This window comes from Notolepis coatsorum (genome assembly GCF_963971535.1).
Source record: "Notolepis coatsorum genome assembly, chromosome: 19".
In the NCBI taxonomy this organism is placed as follows: domain Eukaryota; kingdom Metazoa; phylum Chordata; class Actinopteri; order Aulopiformes; family Paralepididae; genus Notolepis; species Notolepis coatsorum.
The window spans coordinates 47,043,230-47,063,134 of record NC_140183.1 but is presented as its reverse complement, the minus strand read 5'-3'; the positions used below and the strand labels follow the sequence as shown (position 1 = coordinate 47,063,134).

At 42.4% G+C, this 19,905-nt stretch overlaps 2 protein-coding genes across 2 annotated transcripts in view; one reads left to right on the top strand and one right to left on the bottom strand.

The window, feature by feature from the left end:
• The first annotated feature begins 910 nt into the window (after nt 1-910).
• On the top strand, nt 911-7,602 carry LOC311246800 (serine/threonine-protein kinase dyf-5). The gene is made up of 5 exons (XM_084337051.1): nt 911-1,015; nt 3,780-3,925; nt 4,109-4,247; nt 5,669-5,776; nt 5,871-7,602. The coding sequence occupies exons 2-5, from the start codon at nt 3,780-3,782 to the stop codon at nt 6,633-6,635; spliced, it is 1,158 nt and encodes a 385-aa protein (XP_084193177.1). The 5' UTR covers nt 911-1,015; the 3' UTR covers nt 6,636-7,602.
• Nucleotides 7,603-11,637: 4,035 nt separating this feature from the next.
• LOC311246244 (beta-1,4-galactosyltransferase 3) overlaps nt 11,638-19,905 on the bottom strand; it is a 38,267-nt gene continuing 29,999 nt past the window's right edge. Inside the window, exons 3-6 of the mRNA XM_084336370.1 lie at nt 15,439-15,626; nt 15,218-15,340; nt 14,956-15,060; nt 11,638-14,827 (exon numbers count right to left, since the gene is read on the bottom strand). Of these exons, the coding sequence (XP_084192496.1) occupies nt 14,515-14,827; nt 14,956-15,060; nt 15,218-15,340; nt 15,439-15,626 (729 nt within the window). The 3' untranslated portion in view covers nt 11,638-14,514. The remainder of the gene's footprint in view (nt 14,828-14,955; nt 15,061-15,217; nt 15,341-15,438; nt 15,627-19,905) is intronic.

Here is a 19,905-nt window from a genome sequence, read left to right as displayed (position 1 = left end):
GTAAGCAGCCAGTTCTCTGCCCGAAACGATGGGGTACTGACTACGGTAGTATTCTCACCGCACGAAGCACTATATATTAACAGACTATTATTAGCTTAATAGACTACGTCCAACTCGACGATATAGTGCCAAATATGACTATTCAAATATTAATATACACGATGTCTCAATACCGATGGTAGGCCGAACTTGGCCTTACTCCCACACGTGGCATCGCGGGGAGGCTTTACGTCTGTGACTCTATTGGAGGGTAAGAAACTGGACTGAAAAAGAAAGTCCTACTTTAGTAGCGCAGTATATATACGCACTATGAACAAATAGTCCCATTAGTGGTGCGGTAGCCAAATTCCTACGCGGAACTAGGACTTGTTCGTACATGTCGAGCGGTACGTTTGAACTGGGTCTGAGGGGTATGGCAGCCTGGCACCAAGGTCTCGACCAATAGTAGAATGGAGACTATTATGGGATGTTCAGTAGGCTAGAATGGATATTCAATGCATATTGTACAAGGAATATACAAGGGATATCAGGGAATATTAGAGAATATACAAATACAATTAAATATATATATATAAATAAATATATATATTCGGTTTAATCTGGCCCTTCACAACAATTACTATGATTATAGTGTAGGGCAGTTGTAGACAGTGAAAGCAGTAGGTAGGTATAAATTGAGTGCAGAAAATGTCAGCAAAAAAAACATTTCGTGTACTGTATTTAACCTATATTCATACTATATTCATATTATGTCATCATTACAGACATCTTGTTAGCCAAACAGGTGATTGTAAACAAATCCTTAAGTGACAACTGTGGCCAATGAGCTGATGACAGCTCGTGAGATGAGAATTCTTTGTAGGTAGTTATTTCCCATCCAGTCTCGTTTTTCTTGTAATTCCAGGACTAGGCGTGTCTACATGACAGGCCGGGCAGAGAACAGGTCTGAGGACAAGCTATGTTCTTACCTGTTTAGACCTGATACTGCAGCCATTCCTGATCCACACAAGAGGAGGTAGGTGCAGATTCATTTCAAAGAGATACTCTAATGTAGAATGTCTTAGGTTTGTCATGTCTTGATATATGTACAATATGTGAAACATTTCTACAATATGGTGGTCCCTTTATTTAAGTTTTCTCTTCTGCTTAAAAAAAGAAAACCAGTCTTGATCTGTTTTGGCTGTGTTGGCTGTGTTGGTTGGATCACTTGTCGCATGGGAATTAATTGCACAAAACTGTGGTTTTATAATAATAAATACTGTAATAACAATTGAAATTCAGAAAACCTTAATATTCTTGAATGTCTAAACAAATTGTAAATAAACAAACTATGTTTATGTTTTATAAACCGTATACATCATATATATTCATATATACACACACACACACACACACACACACACACACACACACACACACACACACACACACACACACACACACACACACACACACACACACACACACACACACACACACACACACACACACACACACATATATATATATACACCATTCAATTGTTAAAAATATTCTGCAGTAGCTCATACAAAGAGAATCCTTTCTGTTCACTTGTTACTTAGTAGTCTGTCAACATTTTGAATGGTTCATTATTACACAACACTTATCTCAGAGATCTGAAAGAGCATGTTAATTGGGCTGAAGAATGCTGACTCACGACTTTCTGATACAATGTCGTTTAGAGCAGATTGTTGGGAACAGATTTGGTTATGGTTGGTTAACAATATATAACGTATGAAGTATATCACGGCATACATACCTTATGCATACTGCACCTTATGTGTATACTGTATACGTACTTCATCAGAGCATGTATTTAGCATTTTTAGCATTTAGCATTTTTAGATTATATATTAGATTAGCTATTAGATTATTAGATTATATATATTGTAACTATATTTATTGTAGGGCAAATATAACTGAGATGGCATACATACTCTCATCTTGCACCTTGACCTATTTACACTGCTTACTTGCCCATAATGCGCATGTCCAGAGTTAATTATATTGTTATATTGTTTACACTGCCTATTTTTATTCTATTTTTACTTCCACTGTACTTTAATTATATGACCTGTACCATGTCTACACCAGCCTTCTACTACCTGTACCCCCCTCCCCCATGCTGCTATGATGCCTGAATTTCCCCAAGGGGATCAATAAAGGAATATCTTATCTGATCTTATCTTATCTTAAACAGGTCATAGGAAGTCCCAGAGATGATTCATGGATGACTCCCTCAGCTAGTTTCCTAGCCAGGCTACTTGTAAAATGCCCCCTCTGACCTGCTCTTGAAAGGCCCCTTAGTGATGATGACACACCTTTCCTACTGCTTGACCTTACTCCTAGAACCCACCTCACCCCTGCCCACTTTGACAACCTAGGATGGCTTAGAGTAGACAACAGAGTACAGCAACTTGCAATGGGCCTGGTCTACAAGATACACTACACGACTAAGGTACCCATGTACATGTCAAAATACTTCCCAAAGGTCAGTGAATACCACAACCACAACACTAGAGGGAGCTCCACAAATCATGTTAAACCCAGATTCGGCTCAAACAAGGGACTAAACACGTTTCGCAATTATGCTACATCAATGTGGAATGCCCTACCCACAGCTGTAAAGGAGTGTGAATCACTACCCACTTTTAAAACCACTCTCAAGGAACACCTACAGGAGACTGCAATTCGAAACTGGCCCCTGTAAATACCCTAACCCAACCCCCCCTCCAATGTACAGTAAATGTCCTAACCCAGTAATACACACGACCCTCTTCTTGGACCTAGTAAGGTTTTGTCGATAATCCAATGTAGCCTACAGTTAATATTGTGAAAAACATTTTATGAAAATAACTGGAAAGGTACGCTCAGTAGAGCACAAATCTCCACCAGGCAGCATGCTGGACACACAGACAAACACAAAAAGGCATGTTATGAAGCATAGGAAGCATTTAGGAAACGTAGGAAGGGTGATAGGAAGCATAGGAAGGATGTTAGAAAGCTTATGAAGCATGTTATGAAGCATAGGAAGCATTTAGGAAATGTAGGAAGGGTGATATGAAGCATAGGAAGGGTGATAGGGATCATGTTAGGAAGCATAGAGAGGATGTTAGGAAGCATATAGGAAGGGTGATAGGAAGCATGTTAGAAACAGGTTCTAAGCACGGAGGACAGGGCTTATTTCAATGGAAAATGGATGTTTTTAATGCATAGGTACAGCAACAACAATAGGTTCACTATGGCATTTCCATGTTGTAAAGCCAGAGAGCTGATTCCCTGAGACTCTGAGCAGCGAACCTGTGTAGTATCGCGCTCTTGTCTTCAAAAGGTGTAACCTAATAATGAACATCTATTTGAATGGACAATGATGGAAATTAATTCCAATCAAATACTTTAATTTAAAAAAATATTCCAAGAGTCATGTCCCTGGCCTGCTGTCAGCCTATGTGCAATGTTTCATCCACCTCTACCATTTAGTTGGCGAGATATGCTGCACACACACACACACACACACACACACACACACACACACACACACACACACACACACACACACACACACACACACACACACACACACACACACACACACACACACACACACACACACACACACACACACACACACACACACACACACACACACACACACACACACACACACACACACACACATACTCACTCACTGACAGTTGCCACTGATAATCCCCCAACAGGCGATTAATGAACCTCTTCCAACTATCCCTTATCTCTAGATGGCATACTCCACTGCAACTCTTGCGGCAGGCTGTTTTGGGAAAGTGTATAAAGAGAAGTACAATGACACCTGGGCAGCAATTAAGAAGGTTCCACAGAACCTCATCACCAAAAAGGACCTGGAGAGAGAGTGTAAAGTGTACAAGTAAGTAGAAATGTTTCAATCAGTAATATAATGTGTTTTACGATAAATTCCCTCCAAAGCGGGTGCTGAGACAATGCTGATCATAGTGATTCACAAGTTGCATGAATTGTATAAATAATGCAACATCAAAATATCTGTCATCTTCTTTTCTCTCTCACTCCCTGTCTGAACATGGAACCACAGCCAGGCAAATCATCCCAACATAGTGAAGCTGCTGGGGAACATAACTCTCAAGGACTCTAAATGGGTCATTCCCATGGAGTTTATCTTCGGAGAAGATCTGGAGACCACCATCTTCAAAGCATCCAAGTCAAAAATACAGGTAGGGTCCTGTCATTGATTAGTGTTAATACGATTAGCTTGTTATCAGGGGAATTGCTGCCCAGACAAATCATGATTCAAGAGAGAGCTTTAGAGGTTAGGTTTAGGTTTACTTTATTTGATCAAGGGGGACAGCGTACATTAATAAAACATTTTACAAATGTAAATGCACCCAATTTGAGCCAAAAGGCTAATTTCCATTGGCAGTCCCGCTGCCAGAAGGTACAGGCTAAAATCCTGTGTGAAAAAGGGTTAGCAATAAAAACAGAATCAAATCAAGATAAATAACATTAGAATAAAAACACAACAAAAGCACATAGAACATACGATAGGGATACAGGGCACAATACAGTCATGGACACAAGGACAGAGCACATCATGACATATTAGAAGACCCAGACATAGACAAACACACCATATCCACACACACACACACACACACACACACACACGCACGCACACACACACGCACACACACACACACACACACACACACACACACACACACACACACACACACACACACACACACACACACACACACACACACACACACACACACCTCAGTGTTGACAATTCTGGTTTTCAATGAGCCATTCCTTAACCCTGCACTTGAATGAGTGATATGATGTGGACACTCTAATTGTTTGAGGTATTGAGTTCCATTGGTGGGATGCTCTATATGATAAGACGGCCTGGCCAAAGGCACTTTTTTTTTTAAAGGGATTGTACAGTCCCCCCTTGCCGCACCTCTAGTATTCCTGGTTGAGGCAGACTTGAGGTTAATGAAACCAGACAAAGGAGGAGGAGCCAATCCACACTTTATTTTAAAAACTAAACCGACGTTTTGATAAAGAATCAGGTTTTCCCAACTGAGTAGATTATATTTCTTTTAGACTACATAGAATATAGATTTACAACACTGTTTTGATATTGTGTGGTTTAAAAAAAGAAAATCAGGTTTACACTTAGAGCAGGTGTTTGACTATCTAATGTATTTATATTATCTCTAGTGTAATACATATAAATGTATATTGCATTGGACGCAGATTTTCATTTGTTCGTTAATTGTCAGCATTCCTGCCAGTCTTCTATACTGATACTTATTTTCAGATCAAATTCACATTCACAAATTCAACTTATGTGTGATTTTATACACACCGTCCTGACCATATTGATTCTCCCTGACATGTTTATTAGCTAATCTTTCCACTTCTGTAAATCCTTATTCATCTCTGATGATCTCTGTAGTGATCTTTCTGCTTCTCATATTACACCCCAAATATCCCTTTGTAATCCACTTGAATTCTTTAAGAGATAATTTACGCTCATGTCATTAGTCACTATTATTTCATTTTCTTTTCTAGATTTTATATCCTGACATTTCCTAATAGTCATGTGGTTGAATTATTTCGCCTCTAGTTGACTCCATCCATCAGGGGGACTATTATCATTGGTATGTGTGAAGGGCTGCTTCACCTCCACAACAGAGACATCGTCCATCAAGATCTCAAGCCTGACAATATCATGGTGAGTTGAGGCCCCTGAAATGCTGGCAAAAGTTGATGACACACAACAAATTAAATTACTCAATTAACACAAAATGTCCTCCATTGATTTCCAGGTTGAGCATGGTACCAACAGAGCCGTAATCATAGACCTGGGACTAGCCAAGTTCTTCCGGAATGGTCTCAACTCTGCTGTGGACATGGGCAACGAAGCCTATTCAGCCCCTGAGGTGCTAATGAGGGGCAGCCAACGTGACCAGCGCTCAGACGTGTGGGCCATGGGTAAAATCATTGCCGAGCTCTGTGCCAGGGTTAGGCTCCCCACCTTGAGCGTTGGCCCCTCTAAGATCAAGGAGACTCTGAAGGACCAGCCATACAGCTATGTTGTCTGTAGGATGGTGGAGAGCAACCCGACCCTGAGGGCTTCCATGGGTGGCGTCATCAGTGACATCAGAAGGGCTGGTGGTGGAGGCGTCACTGTTGGGGCTCTTCCAAGGGGGCCCGTTCATGTACCCTTCCGATTCCGAACAAGATCTGCATCCCCATTGAAGGGGTCCCCACGGAATGTAACTCCTCCCCCACGGAATGTAACTCCTCCCCCACGGAACAAAAGAACAGCCGCAGCACATCTCGCTCCAGTGAAGAACCAGGCACTGGTCCCTGCAGGCTCGGCAGGTCTCAACAAGGACTTTATGAAGATGATGCTCTTCCAAGAGGTCTCTAAGGATCTCCCCTGCGCTCTGCCTACAACCGGCGTGGTGCGAGTGCGTCGCTATCAGGAGAAGGACGGGGAGGTGGAAGTGTGGGAACAGAAGGAGGTGGTAATGAAGGGTGGAAGGATCGTGAAGTATGATGACATAATGTTCAACAACAAACGATAAGAACATCAGATTCATAATTAAAACAATATGCCATCTGACTGGCAGACAGTTCTACAGTTACATGCTAAAATGTGAAAATGTTTAGTTTCCGTAGCTCAATAGTAAGCTAATATTAGGCTATATTCCGAGTATTGATAATCACTAATCAGGGCTGGAAACACGTCACCGATGTTAGAACTATGGTTGATACAATAAGGAATGAGAGGATCTTTAAATGACGTTGATCATGCTTCAACATGTCACATTCTTTGGCCATAATTGTGAATTTCACTGTGTGCCAAGTGTATGTATCTGTCTAAACACATTTTCTTTGAAAGAACCAGCCAGGCATGCTACACTGTAAAAATTAACCAGCATTTCACAACATTTAACAGTATTATCTTACAGTGACATATTGTAATCAAGGCCCCCTGTAATATCCCAACAAATACATGTAAAAAAGACAGTATCCTTTGATTTCACATAATTTAATTATTATTTCACAATAAAATACTGCAATCAAAATCCTCTGTAATATCACATCAGATTTTGTAATCTCACAATAGCATAGCAATATTTCACATCATTTAATTATTATTTCACAATAAAATATTGTATGTCATATTACAGCACCTGTATTCTTCCTATTTCACTTTTATATGAGCCAAAGCCACGTTTTAGTCTATGACCTTTTGTTCTGAGAATCAGTAATGAACAAGAGTGTACACACTTTTGTGTGTCAAAGTGTCAAAGCACATTCTCTTGCCAAGAGAGGCTTTTGTAGGCATGCAGTACAATGATCTGTGAATGCTTTTCAGCTTTTGAATAATATTGATAACATGTAGGTTTAATATCCTTGAATGAGACTGTGAATACGTTTTTTTGAATAAATTGTGTGTATACATGTAGCATAAATCGCTTGCATATTGTTTTTAAATGTTTTTATTGTATCATCTACACAGTACATGGTGGTACTTAACAATAAATAAACAAATGTACAATGAAATAAGTGTGTTTGTATGCATGTGTGGGTGTGGAGGGGGTGGGGCCCCAGAGAGCAGCCTTATAAGAATAAAGGCGGGGGAAAGGATAATACCTTACTTCATAACAACACAACAAACAAAGTGAAAGTGACAATGTTGACATTTTCCTTTCTAGTGTTGTCTTCACCACCACTCCTGCCGTCACAAGTTCCTTCCAAGGTCACCTTGGGGGTGACAGCGGTCGTCTGGTAATCGGAAGGTTCCTGGTTTGATTCCCACTCCTCCCGGGCAGAATTAATAAATGAATGAATTAATGAAAACTTTATTTAACAGATTGCAGAGTGGGTACAATACAGTACGGCTCAATACACAATTGTTAAGGGGATGCAGACCAGAGAAAGACGTTTGTCTTGTTTACATCAGGGTCCCCCATTTTCAATTCATAGTGACATTTATGACATACACAACATACATGACATCATGACATTTATGACATAGGGACATACATGACAAACAGCCATATAGTACTGTAACATTTGTGACATATACGATATGCAAATATACAGTACTGTTACCCAGAGATCCTAACAGAAACTATATACATATGATGGGGAGGAGACTGTACATTAGGAGGGGGTGGGTGGGTGGGTGGGAGAAAATATATACATACGGTGGGGAGGAGACTGTCTATTAGGAGGGGGTGGGGGTTGGACATTTACGGTGGCCAGATTCGAATTGCAGCCTCCCGTAGGTGCTCTTCAAGAGCGGTTTTGAATGTGGGTATAGGGATTCACATTTTTTTTACGGCTGTGGGTAGGGCGTTCCACATTGTTGTGGCATAATTGCGAAATGTGTTTAGTCCCTTGTTTGTGCCGAATCTGGGTTGCACATGCTTTGTGGAACTCCCTCTGGTGTGGTATTCACTGACCTTTGGGAAGTATTTCAACATGTACATGGGTACCTGAGTGGTGTAGTGTATCTTGTAGACCAGGCCCATTGCAAGTTGCTGTACTCTGTCGTCTACTCTAAGCCATCCTAGGTTGTCAAAGTGGGCAGGGGTGAGGTGGGTTTTAGGAGTCAGGTCAAGCAGTAGTCTGACCAGTTTGTTTTGTGATGTTTGTAATCTTGTTTTTAGCGCCTTTGAGGTGCTTTGGTACCATGAGGTTCAAGCATAGTCATAGTACCCTTGCATGAGTGCTCCTGCCAGAGTCTTCAGGGTATTCTTGTTTACCATGAGAGCCTGAGAGGAGATCCGGTACAAGAATCTAGTTCGTTGGTTGACTTTTTTTTATTACATTGGATGCCATTTTGTCACAGGAAAGATTTGCCTCTAGGATGGAACCCAGGTATGTAATTTCATCTTTCCTTGTGACAATATTGTCACCCACTGCAGTGTGTCGAAGTGTCCTTGAACAAGACACTTAACCCCTAATTGTTCCCGATGAGCAAGTTGGCACCTTGCATGGTTGCCGCCAAATTGTGGAATAATTTACTCAGTCACTTGGATCCGGTTAATACGATTTATTAACGAGAGAGATCAATACATTACAAATAGTCAGAGATATGGCTGAAGGGCTCCCAACCTGGGTGACCAGGTATCAAGACCTGGAGTGAGAGAGAATGAAGGGGGGAGGGCTCTTTTATAGTTAGGAAGAGGGGGGGGAAGCTGTAGATTTGGGGGAGGGAGGATGAAGACCTCAACTGAGGGAGAGACAGTATATTAATCCTCCACAGTTGCCTCCGCCGTCAGTGTGTTAATGATGAGGAACTCGATAAATTGGATAAAAGCGCTATATACAGTAAATGCACCATTTACCCTTTTAAAGTGTCTCGTTCTCCACCAGGGAACAGACCAGCTCTCGCATTCATTGATGGGCTGGTATTTACTGTGTATTGCTGTATGGTTATCACGGAGTTGCATGCCAGAGATTTTATCTTACCTTAATGTATAATTAGTGTGTATTGTTGTATATTATTGCATATGGTGTTCAGTAGTCTCAGTGCCAAAGATGAATTTCCATTTTATGTAAATCTAATGGACAAATAAAGTAATTTCACAGTGAATCTAATCACAGTATTGAGGGGATGGTTTGAAATGTCAATAATGAAGATTCATATCAGTTTAGGAAGGTGGGTACACAAAACGTTTAGAATGGGTTACTCTCCAATATATCTCTGGTTTAACATAAACATCCATGATCCTTCTAAAACAAAATGTGAATTTATGTGAACGCCTGTTGGCATTTCTCCTCAATGCAGAAACAATTTCAGTTTCACTTATGATAAGGTAGGATTCTTTTTGGTGTTGACAAAGATATCTGTCCTCTTGTAGGTAGACCTACTAATTAACATTATTTATTTATTACATTGTTCCTATATAAGCACTCCACATTAACTGACTAATAAATGGTTTAACATAATAGTCACAGGAAAATACTACATAAACCAAAACTAAGAACATTTAGTACGATAAAAAATATGTGTGTGCTCCATTATCAAAAAGACAAAGGTCATTATGTGCCCAGCTGCGCTCTGGGATTTTGCCCGTTACTGTAACAGAAGAGCGGATCTGTATTTACTGTAATATCGATATTGAGAATGAGTAATTTTTTTTTAATCCACTTTTCTCCTTTTTTTTTTCTCCCATCCCAATTTTAGTCGTTATGCCAATTCCCCCCTCCCCTTCCTGGTCGTTGCTCGCATGTGCCCCCCACTGGTCGGTCTAGGGAGGGTATCACATGTCCCCTCCGATACATGCGGAGTCAGCCAGCCACTTCTTTTCACCTGCCAGCATGGACTCTTATTGGTGAGGTGTAACGTGTGGGAGGCTCACACCACCTCCTGCCTTCCCCGCTGTGCAGGCGCCCTGACCGACCTGTAGGAGTCGCTGTTTACAACGACCAGAATACCACCCCACCGGCTTCCCTCCCGCTGACTCTGCCAATTGAGCCAGTATGACGGCCGGCCAAGCCAGAGGCAACGCTGACAGCCGGATTCGATACCAGTGTCTCTCGCGTTGGTGACAAGCGCTTAGTCCGCTGCGCCACCCAGCCGCCTCAGAATGAGTTTCATTTTATGTTTTATTATATTATGAGTTGCGTCAAGTTATTTGACAGGTGTAAAAACCTTGAGTTAATGTGGTTTAGTGATGCAGATAGATTAAAATAGATTTTTGATCACAGGGTATTTGCACTTGCAGAATATTTAGAGAAAGCTTGGGATAAATGCACGAAAAGAACATATATGTGATGTATTTTAGCCTCTGGTGGTGTGCACGGTGTTAGTGTAGCTTACAAACCTTGGGAAATGGGAAGTGATTGTTATATTCAATTATTGTTTTTGGTGTCTTATTATTATTTTTTGTTTTTGGTAGATATTACCGGTATATTGGTTTTTGCAGTCCGGTAGAGAGAGAGAGGAAGAATGGTAGATAGATGGACGGGGGAAGACATTCGGCAAAGGTCGCCGGGTCCTGGAGTCGAACCCGGGACGGCCGTGTTGCACCGCTGTACGAGGAGTCGCTGTTTACAACGACCAGAATACCACTCCACCGGCTTACCTCCCGCTGACTCTGCCAATTGAGCCAGTATGACGGCCAGCCAAGCCGGAGGCAATGCTGACAGCCGGATTCGATACCGGTGTCTCTTGCGTTTGTGACGAGCGCTTAGACCGCTGCGCCACCCAGCCGCCCTAGTATGAACTTATTTGCACCTAAATCACCCTTCACAAAATAAAATATAAAATTGGAATTATTATAAAATGTTTTAACAATGTGTGTCAATAGAGCTGATACAGTATGTATTTGGTGCACAATATTGGTGTGAAAACTAGCATCGACTCCTGTGATACACAGAATAGTAGGGGTGGGAATCATCAGAGGCCCCACAATACAATATTATCATGATACGATAACATCACAATATTGTGATTTATTATCTTTTTTCAACTGCAAATAATGTCCCCACTGGAAAACGCTGCAATAAAAATATATCCGTTTTATCTTATAAGAACGTTTCAACTGACAACACCTTTTTGAGTAATCATGTTTATTAATCATCTTATAAGGCCACTCTGGACTGTGCAGAATTCAATGAGAGGAAAGACAAAAATAAATCTTAATGACATTGTCCTCAGTTACTTCAACACTACCCTGTGAGGAGCGCTTTCTACGCAAATAACACTCACACAGCATTATCCACATCATAATGGAGTCAATCAAATCAACTTGAACAGAACAGGAGAACACACCATGTAGCCCATATAAAATTAAAAATTAAAAATAAAACGGCATGAGTTAAACGATATAGCGTCGATAGCATAAACCATAATGACAAATTCACACTTACACACACTTTTAGCATGCTTAACTAGATGAGAAGTTGTGTGTCTTTATATCGTGCTCCGTACATTCCAATCACCTTACAAAGGTTGTGTGTCATGCATATTTAGTCTTGATACAAAGTGGAGATGCTATTGCATACACAGCGGCTTGAGTCTCCGGATACTAGTCTTCTACTAGTGTGTTGCTATAAGGCCATAGAAGAGCGACGAGGATTCACACGAGAACTAACCACCACTGTCACCCACTCATGCCCTCACAGAACAACATCAATGTGTAATTCACTGCTCTTGTACTGTGACGGATTACGACAATGACATGGAATCAAAATATAGCATTGAAGGAGGCTGCGAAACGAATATTTTTATAAAATAAACAGACTGAAGTGGGCTTGACACTTGATAGGTAGAAGGTAGATAGGCCTACTGGATACAATAGATGAGCAGTCCATGTAGATAGGGAAATATCCTGTGCCAGAGAAAACATATTTACAACATGTGGAGTATGTACACACACACACACAAAACTAAAAACGGTCTTTCTATTCACCATAAACACAACTTTCAGTACAGAGCCATCTTTGGTTTCAGCCTATATACCCGCCACTACAGTCATGCCCACAGGGGGAAGGATCCTTGTGTTCTTATGTAAACAATCATATCTGTCAGGGGCCCGACCAGAGAATAGAGGGGTATGGTAGAAGTGTGTGTGTGTGTGTGTGTGTGGGGGGGGGGGGGGCGACATGCAGTACAGGGGCATTACTGTGAAGGACACTGTAGTGACCACGGTGAGGAATTCTTCAGGGCAGTCAGTCGGCTTACAAAGACTCAGAATAAACAACAGTTTGGAATTGAACACACCAAAAAAATTTCTAAGGTTCTAGGTCACACTTCCAAATCCCTTATCGTAGCATCCAAAGTGGAATTGGTGGGTCTTGTCGGACAAAGTGCCCCGATTGTAAGTTGAGCTTGAAATGGGTGCTGAAAGGAGGGTTAAAAGTGGAAGCAATTTCAGTGGAAGACGTTGCTGGGGAAGTGGCTTGTTATTCAGTACTTCCAGACCAGTGTGGCAAAAGCATTATGACATTTTAATTATAGCAGATTATAAACATCCACTATACACAACAGAGTTATTGTAAGAAGTTGTAGGATTTCCGGTCGTTTGGAATTAGGACCATGTAGACTCAACCACATAGACGTCTTGTGAAATAATCATGTAATTGAATGGTTTTGACGGGCTGTTAAAAACAAACGTTAGACTCAACCATTACATTAGGTGGTTCTTTCACAACATTTGGATGTGGTTGAGTCTACATCATGGTCCTCATTCTAAACATTTGGATGTCTTCTTACAAATGGCACCTTTAAAGAAACAAGCCGGGACATATGAATGACACATTTACAAAAAGCAAGCAGTGTAAATAGAGATTACATAGAGATTGTAGATAGAGATTATTAACACAACAAAGAGTAGACAACAGTGACAAAGACAACTCCATTTTGATGTGAACGGCCAGTTAATTTGAAGGCAGTGGATTGATCCGTTTCACCCACACCTATTTGATAAAGGAAAAAACACAACCACAGAAAGAAATCCCCCAAAAAAGTAGAAATGTTGTAGATACTCAACATGTTGAAATATAAGGGCATGGGTTATAAAGAAAAAAAGGCTGTTTGAATGCACTGATTATTACCATTACGATAAAACCTACACAAAGTAGCTGTACCTAGACCTCTACCTATAGTTCTTCAATTTCAGGTATATAGAGATGGGAAGGATATGTCCTCTGCTCTTTGATATTAGGAGCTTCTAAGCTACAACTTGGATACCACCCAGTAACATTCCTGCATTAACTATTCTCGGTAGCAGCTTCACACTCGATGGTCAAAAAAAAAAACAAAAAAAAACGCCTGCTCTATGGTGTTTACAGTGGCTTAAAGAACAAAATCACTTTCACGTTTCCCCGCTGTGTGACCATAACACTCTTCCCCAATTGACCTGAAATGCTAAACATAATAAAGTAAGAGTGAAAAGACAAATGAGAAAACAAAAAAAACGAGATTTCGAAGGCATTGTGAGGTTTAAACAGCGACCGCGTCACTGTAGATATATAAACTCATAGAGTCCATCTTCTTAAGCTTCTCCTCCCGTCTACCGTGGGTCCCTTGGAAGTGAGAGTCGGTGGGGAATCGGGATGGAAGGACTCACACCAACAACAGTAGAGAGTACTAATTTATTCACAGGCTCAAGTGTTTGTCGTCTGTGTTCCGGCACCTCTTTCATTTCAGTCTGAGAGTGTGCCTAACCATCCAAGAGTTTGAGTCCCCAACAGCTTGCAGGCAGAAGGGAAGTCTTTGTACTGTGGCAGCGCCAGCAGTCATTTTAATCCCTTATTTATTCAGGGAATCCCAATTCGAGGAAGGAAACGGATGAAAAAGGCTTACATGTGTGAGGAACTCCAGACCATCAAGGACAAATCATTAAACTCTACAGCATTGACATGATCATCCCATGTGACGTAAAAGGCAAAGGGAGGTGGGTTCAGCGGTCAGCCTGGCCGAGTCCCTCAGCTTAGGCATTAACTCAATGGGTGGTCCTCTTTGACTTTGGCAGGGGGGTCGGCTGGGACTTGGACAGGGACTTTGGCCGGGACTTTGGCCGGGGCTTTGGCCGGAGGATTGGCCGCTGGCTTGTGGGACTTGTCTTCGACTTTGGCAGAAGTGGCAGATTTTCGTGGTGGAGGAGGGGCAGCATGTAAACCGGTCTCTGTGCCGATGTTGACAGTGATGTTGGTGAAGAGTGGCTGGTAGTCCCGTGAGACTATCTCATACTCAGCTGTGTTCATGCCGTCCAGCTTCCACGTTTGACGTGTCTTGGCCAGCATGTTGAACCTTGAGACAGGAGACCGAGAAATACAGAATATTCAACAGGCCGCATGCTCAACAGCATCTGATATTTACAGTGTGCAAGTGTGCAACATGAATCTCATTTTCCCATAATTTCTTTTTTAATACATTACCTTTTAGGGTTGATGTCATTGCCTTTATCAAGCTTGTGTTTGATCATCTTGTAGCGGCCCACTCTCAGAGAGGGACGAGTGATGTACATCCCCCCTAGGGACACTCTGAAGATGAGAAAGACAAATTAGATTATTTTACATTTATTTAATAAACAGTGCAAGCATGTCCCCAATAAAGGCCTCAACCATCACCCCTTAGTCCAAGACCCAAACTAACCAAAACTGTCTCAAATCAAAGAACCATTAGCTGAACAGTTCTCACCTGACTCCAATATCGTCATCCTCGCCACCCCAGCCCCAGTAGTTGTTGGGGAATCCGTTCATTTTTAGGTAGTGCAGTGGCGTTAGAGCAGACACTCCTCCGAAATACATCTTGTATGGAAGCCTGGAGGAAAATGACAGACCAGACAAAACAGAAATGAGTATACCAAATGAGCATGTTCATAAATGCAAGGTGATGAGAAGGTGACGAGAAGTACTTACTTGTAGCCAAACTTGTCCATGGCGATGGCGGCGTGCTTGGGGTTGGAGTCACAGGCATATGTGTTGCGATCGTCCTCGGGGATGAGGTCCACATCATGGAAGAAGAGGCAGTCCCAGTCCTCCTCCCTCATGGCCTCTTTGAAGCCCACGTTCATCAGCTTGGCCCGATTAAATGTGTAGTTCCCCGCCTAGTGAGGCAAAGCAGGCACACAAGGGTCAAATGGAACATTCCGCATGTGTGTGTGCTCTTGCACTTCTATCCTTGTGAGGAGGACCAAATGCCCCCACAAAAAATTACAAATGAGCTAAACGGTCCTCTTATATGCCTTTTAAAAAGAAATGTCACCTAAAAGTACATACCCAAGTAAATGGAAGATTGCTCCACTTCTACAAGGTTCATTTGCATGTTCTTGGTATCTAGGGACATCTATGGACCTCAGGGAATGTATTCCCAGTGTCAGAAACATCGTGTCTGTTACTATGCTTGAGTAAATTGTAGGGATGTCCGATATTATCGGCCTACCGATATTATCGGCCGATATTGGCATTAAAATGTAAAATGATCGGTATCGGTTTTCAAATAAATGCTTTTTTATTATTATTTTTATTTTCTTTACATTTATTTAACCTTTATTTACCCAGGCAAGCAAGTAAGAACAAATTCTGATTTTATTTATTGTCAAAAGTATGCATAATGTTGTGTTAATTCCATGACAAGAGATATGTAATGTTAATTACCTGAAATTATTCCATTTTTTTTCCAATGGCAGAGTAAAAATTTAGTACCACCAGGCGCCCGTTAGTTATTTTGTATAATGTCCAGAGTGCCACCATTTTTCACCAGATTGCCAGGTTTGTTTGACCCGTGACTGTGAGATATAATGACAAAAATAACCTCAATATTTCTTGCATAGAATATTTTCAGCAGCTTCAACAGCGGCTGGTGTGAGCTGGGTACGTCCATCGAAAGCCCTGGGTCTCCTCTTTCTTAGGACTACAACGATTTGTGTAGACAGTGTCATTCCGGTTTCCGATGCAATGCGCAGAGATTTCTATAAACTCATATTTCGCTAATAACACCTAAATCCATTGGTAAACAAATGTAGTGCTGAAAATACACTTTGACTGCTGTTTCGACAGGGTTAGGGTTAGCCCCTTACGTGACTGCGATCTGCAAGCCAGGGGCTTTTCGTATCTGCAGTCACTCTCCGCCGTAGCGTACAATATGGGTTTAACACAGCTTTACGGTGGGGTCTGGAAGCTCGGAGTTGCTAATAAACAGTTTAAATCATTGTTACAAAACGAGTGGTACTTACAGAGCGAACATCCATTTCCGCCGTTGGTGTCACAGCGCATGCGCACCAGGCAGCCAAATAGCGGCAGAAGAAGAAGACGCCATCTTGCCAACGTTCGCTCTGTGAGTACCACTCGTTTTGTAACAATGATTTAAACTGTTTATTAGCAACTCCGAGCTTCCAGACCCCACCGTAAAGCTGTGTTAAACCCATATTGTACGCTGGGTATCTTTGAAATTCATATCTGATATATTTTTGACCCACCCCCAGCTCAGAATTCAGCGCTTGGTACTTAATATGAGCCTGGTGTGTCAGCATAGCTGAGTGTGACTGCGGATACGAAAAGCCCCTGGCTTGCAGATCGCAGTCACGTAAGGGGCTAGGTTAGGGTCTTTACTCATGGCGGCTACATTTGAAAAGGAAACGCAACATTAATTAATACGGACTGTATTGATCTATTTATGAAGTGAAATAAATCTCGGCTCGGTGTCGGGCGGGCTTAAGGTCAGGCATATAGTCATGGGAAGGTTTTTTTTATTTATTTTTTTATTATTATCTTTTTCCCCCCTCCTTTTTCCAATTTTTCTCCCATCCCACTGTTTAGTCGTTATGCCAATTCCCAACCCCCTTCCTGGTTGTTGCGCACTCCCCCCTACTGTTGGTCCGGGAGGCCGGAGACTGTCACATGCTTTCCTCAGACGCATGTGCAGCCAGCCGGCAGCCAGCCTGGCAGCGCAGATTCTCACCGGGAGAGTGTAACGTGTGGAAGGTCACACTACCTCCCTCCAGATCCTACCCTCGCTGTGCAGGCGCCCCGACCGAACTGTAGGGGTCGCTGTCCACAACGCCCAGGACCCACCCATCAGCTTTCCCACCCCTAACACTGCCAATTGTGTTAGTATGAACGACCAGCCAAGCTGATAGCAACGCCGAGAGCTGGATTCGAACCCAGCGTCTCCAGCGTTGATGGCGAGCGCCTTGCCCACTACACCACCTAGCCGCCCATGGGAAGGGTTGATGTTGAATGAATGAATGAATGAAAACTTTATTAACAGATTGCAGAATGGGTACAGTGCAGTACAGCTCAATACATACAATTGTTAAGGGGATGCAGACCAGAGAAAGACTTTCGTCTCGTTTCCACCAGGGTCCCCCATTTCCAATTCATCGTAACATATATGACATACATGACATACAGATAGACAGTACTGCTACATCTATACATTTATGACATACCAGATTTGCAATTACAGTACTGTATTTGTGATACAAAAAGAGTCCAGAAAGAAAAGAGTATATACATTAGGCGTAGAAACTGTACATTGGATTGGGTAGGTGGGGGTGGGACTGTACATTGGAGGTGGTTGGGGGGGGGGGGGGGGGGGGGGGGGGGGGGGGTAGGAGTGGGGGGGGGGGGGGTGTTGGCGGGGGTTGTGTTCGGACATTTACAGGGGCCAGTTTCGAGTTGCAGTCTCCCTTAGGTGTTTTTTGAGAGTGTTTTTGAAAGTGGGTAGTGATTCACATTCCTTTACAGCTTTGGGTAGGGCGTTCCACATTGATGTGGCATAATTGCGAAACGTGTTTAGTCCCTTGTTTGAGCCGAATCTGGGTTTAACATGATTTGTGGAGCTCCCTCTGGTGTTGTGATCGTGGTATTCACTGACCTTTGGGAAGTATTTAGTCATGTACATGGGTACCTTGGTCGTGTAGTGTATCTTGTAGACCAGGCCCATTGCAAGTTGCTGTACTCTGTCGTCTACTCTAAGCCATCCTAGGTTGTCAAAGTGGGCAGGGGTGAGGTGGGTTCTAGGAGTAAGGTCAAGCAGTAGTCTGACCAGTTTGTTTTGAGATGTTTGTAATTTTGTTTTTAGCGCCTTTGAGGTGCTTTGGTACCATGAGGTGCAAGCATAGTCGTAGTACCCTTGAATGAGTGCTCCTGCTAGAGTCTTCAGGGTATTCTTGTTTACCAGTGAGGAGATCCGGTACAAGAAACGAGTTCGTTGGTTGACTTTTTTTATTACATTGGATGCCATTTTGTCACAGGAAAGATTTGCCTCTAGGATGGAACCCAGGTAGGTAATATCTTCTTTCCTTGTGACAATATTGTCACCCACTGTAACTGAGAAGCCGTCGGTCTTGCTGAGTTTGTTATTTGAACCGAAGAGAATGGACTCTGTTTTGCCCATGTGTAATGATAGTTTGTTATCAGCGAGCCATATGCAGATTTTGCTTAGTTCTGAGCTGAGGGTTTTTTCAACCTGTAATTTGTTCTTGTCAGAGACCAGCAGGGCTGAGTCGTCCGCAAACAGGAACAAGTTGCAGTCACAAGCTGACGACATGTCATTTGCATAAATTAGGAACAGTAGCGGACCTAGTATGCTTCCTTGTGGAACACCACAGTTTACTGTGAGGGGGGGGGATAGGGTACCGTTTACCTCCACCATCTGCTCTCTCCCCTCCAGGTAGGATTGCATCCAGCTCACTGATAGACTATCAAAACCAATTGCTTTTAGCTTGTCAATCAGAATGGTGTGATTGACAGTGTCGAAGGCCTTTTGTAGGTCCAGCATGACCATGCCGCAGTATTTGCCCGCGTCCACCTCTTGTTTGATGTGGTCGTTTAAATAGAGAAGGCATGTGTCAGTGGAGTGGGATGTTCTGAAGCCAGATTGGAATTCGTAGATTAGATTTTTTTCCGCAAGGTATTTTTCGACCTGTTCGTATACAATTTTTTCCATGACTTTCGAGATGGAGGTAAGGATAGAAACAGGGCGGTAGTTGCCTGGGTCTAATTTACTGCCTTTTTTGTGCAGAGGGGTCACTCTCGCTATTTTGAAGTCCTTGGGGACGTGTCCCTGTTTTATAGAGAGGTTTATTATGTGTGTGATGACTGGGGTGATGGCGGCTGCTGAGTCTCTGAGGAATTTGGAGGGGATGTTGTCATGGCCAGTGGCCTTGTTAGGTTGGAGGGCGCTCAGTTTTTTGAGTACCTCATCTGTTGTTACCATTTCCAGTTTGAAGTCGTCTTTGTGGACCCCTAGGTTTTTGTAGTAAGCTACTATGTGTTCTACCCCATAATGCCCTGAGTGGGAGGGTAGTTTGTTTACCAGTGTTGTGGCTATGTTTGTGAAGAAACTATTTAAGTAATTGGCTACATCCAGCTTTTCTGTGA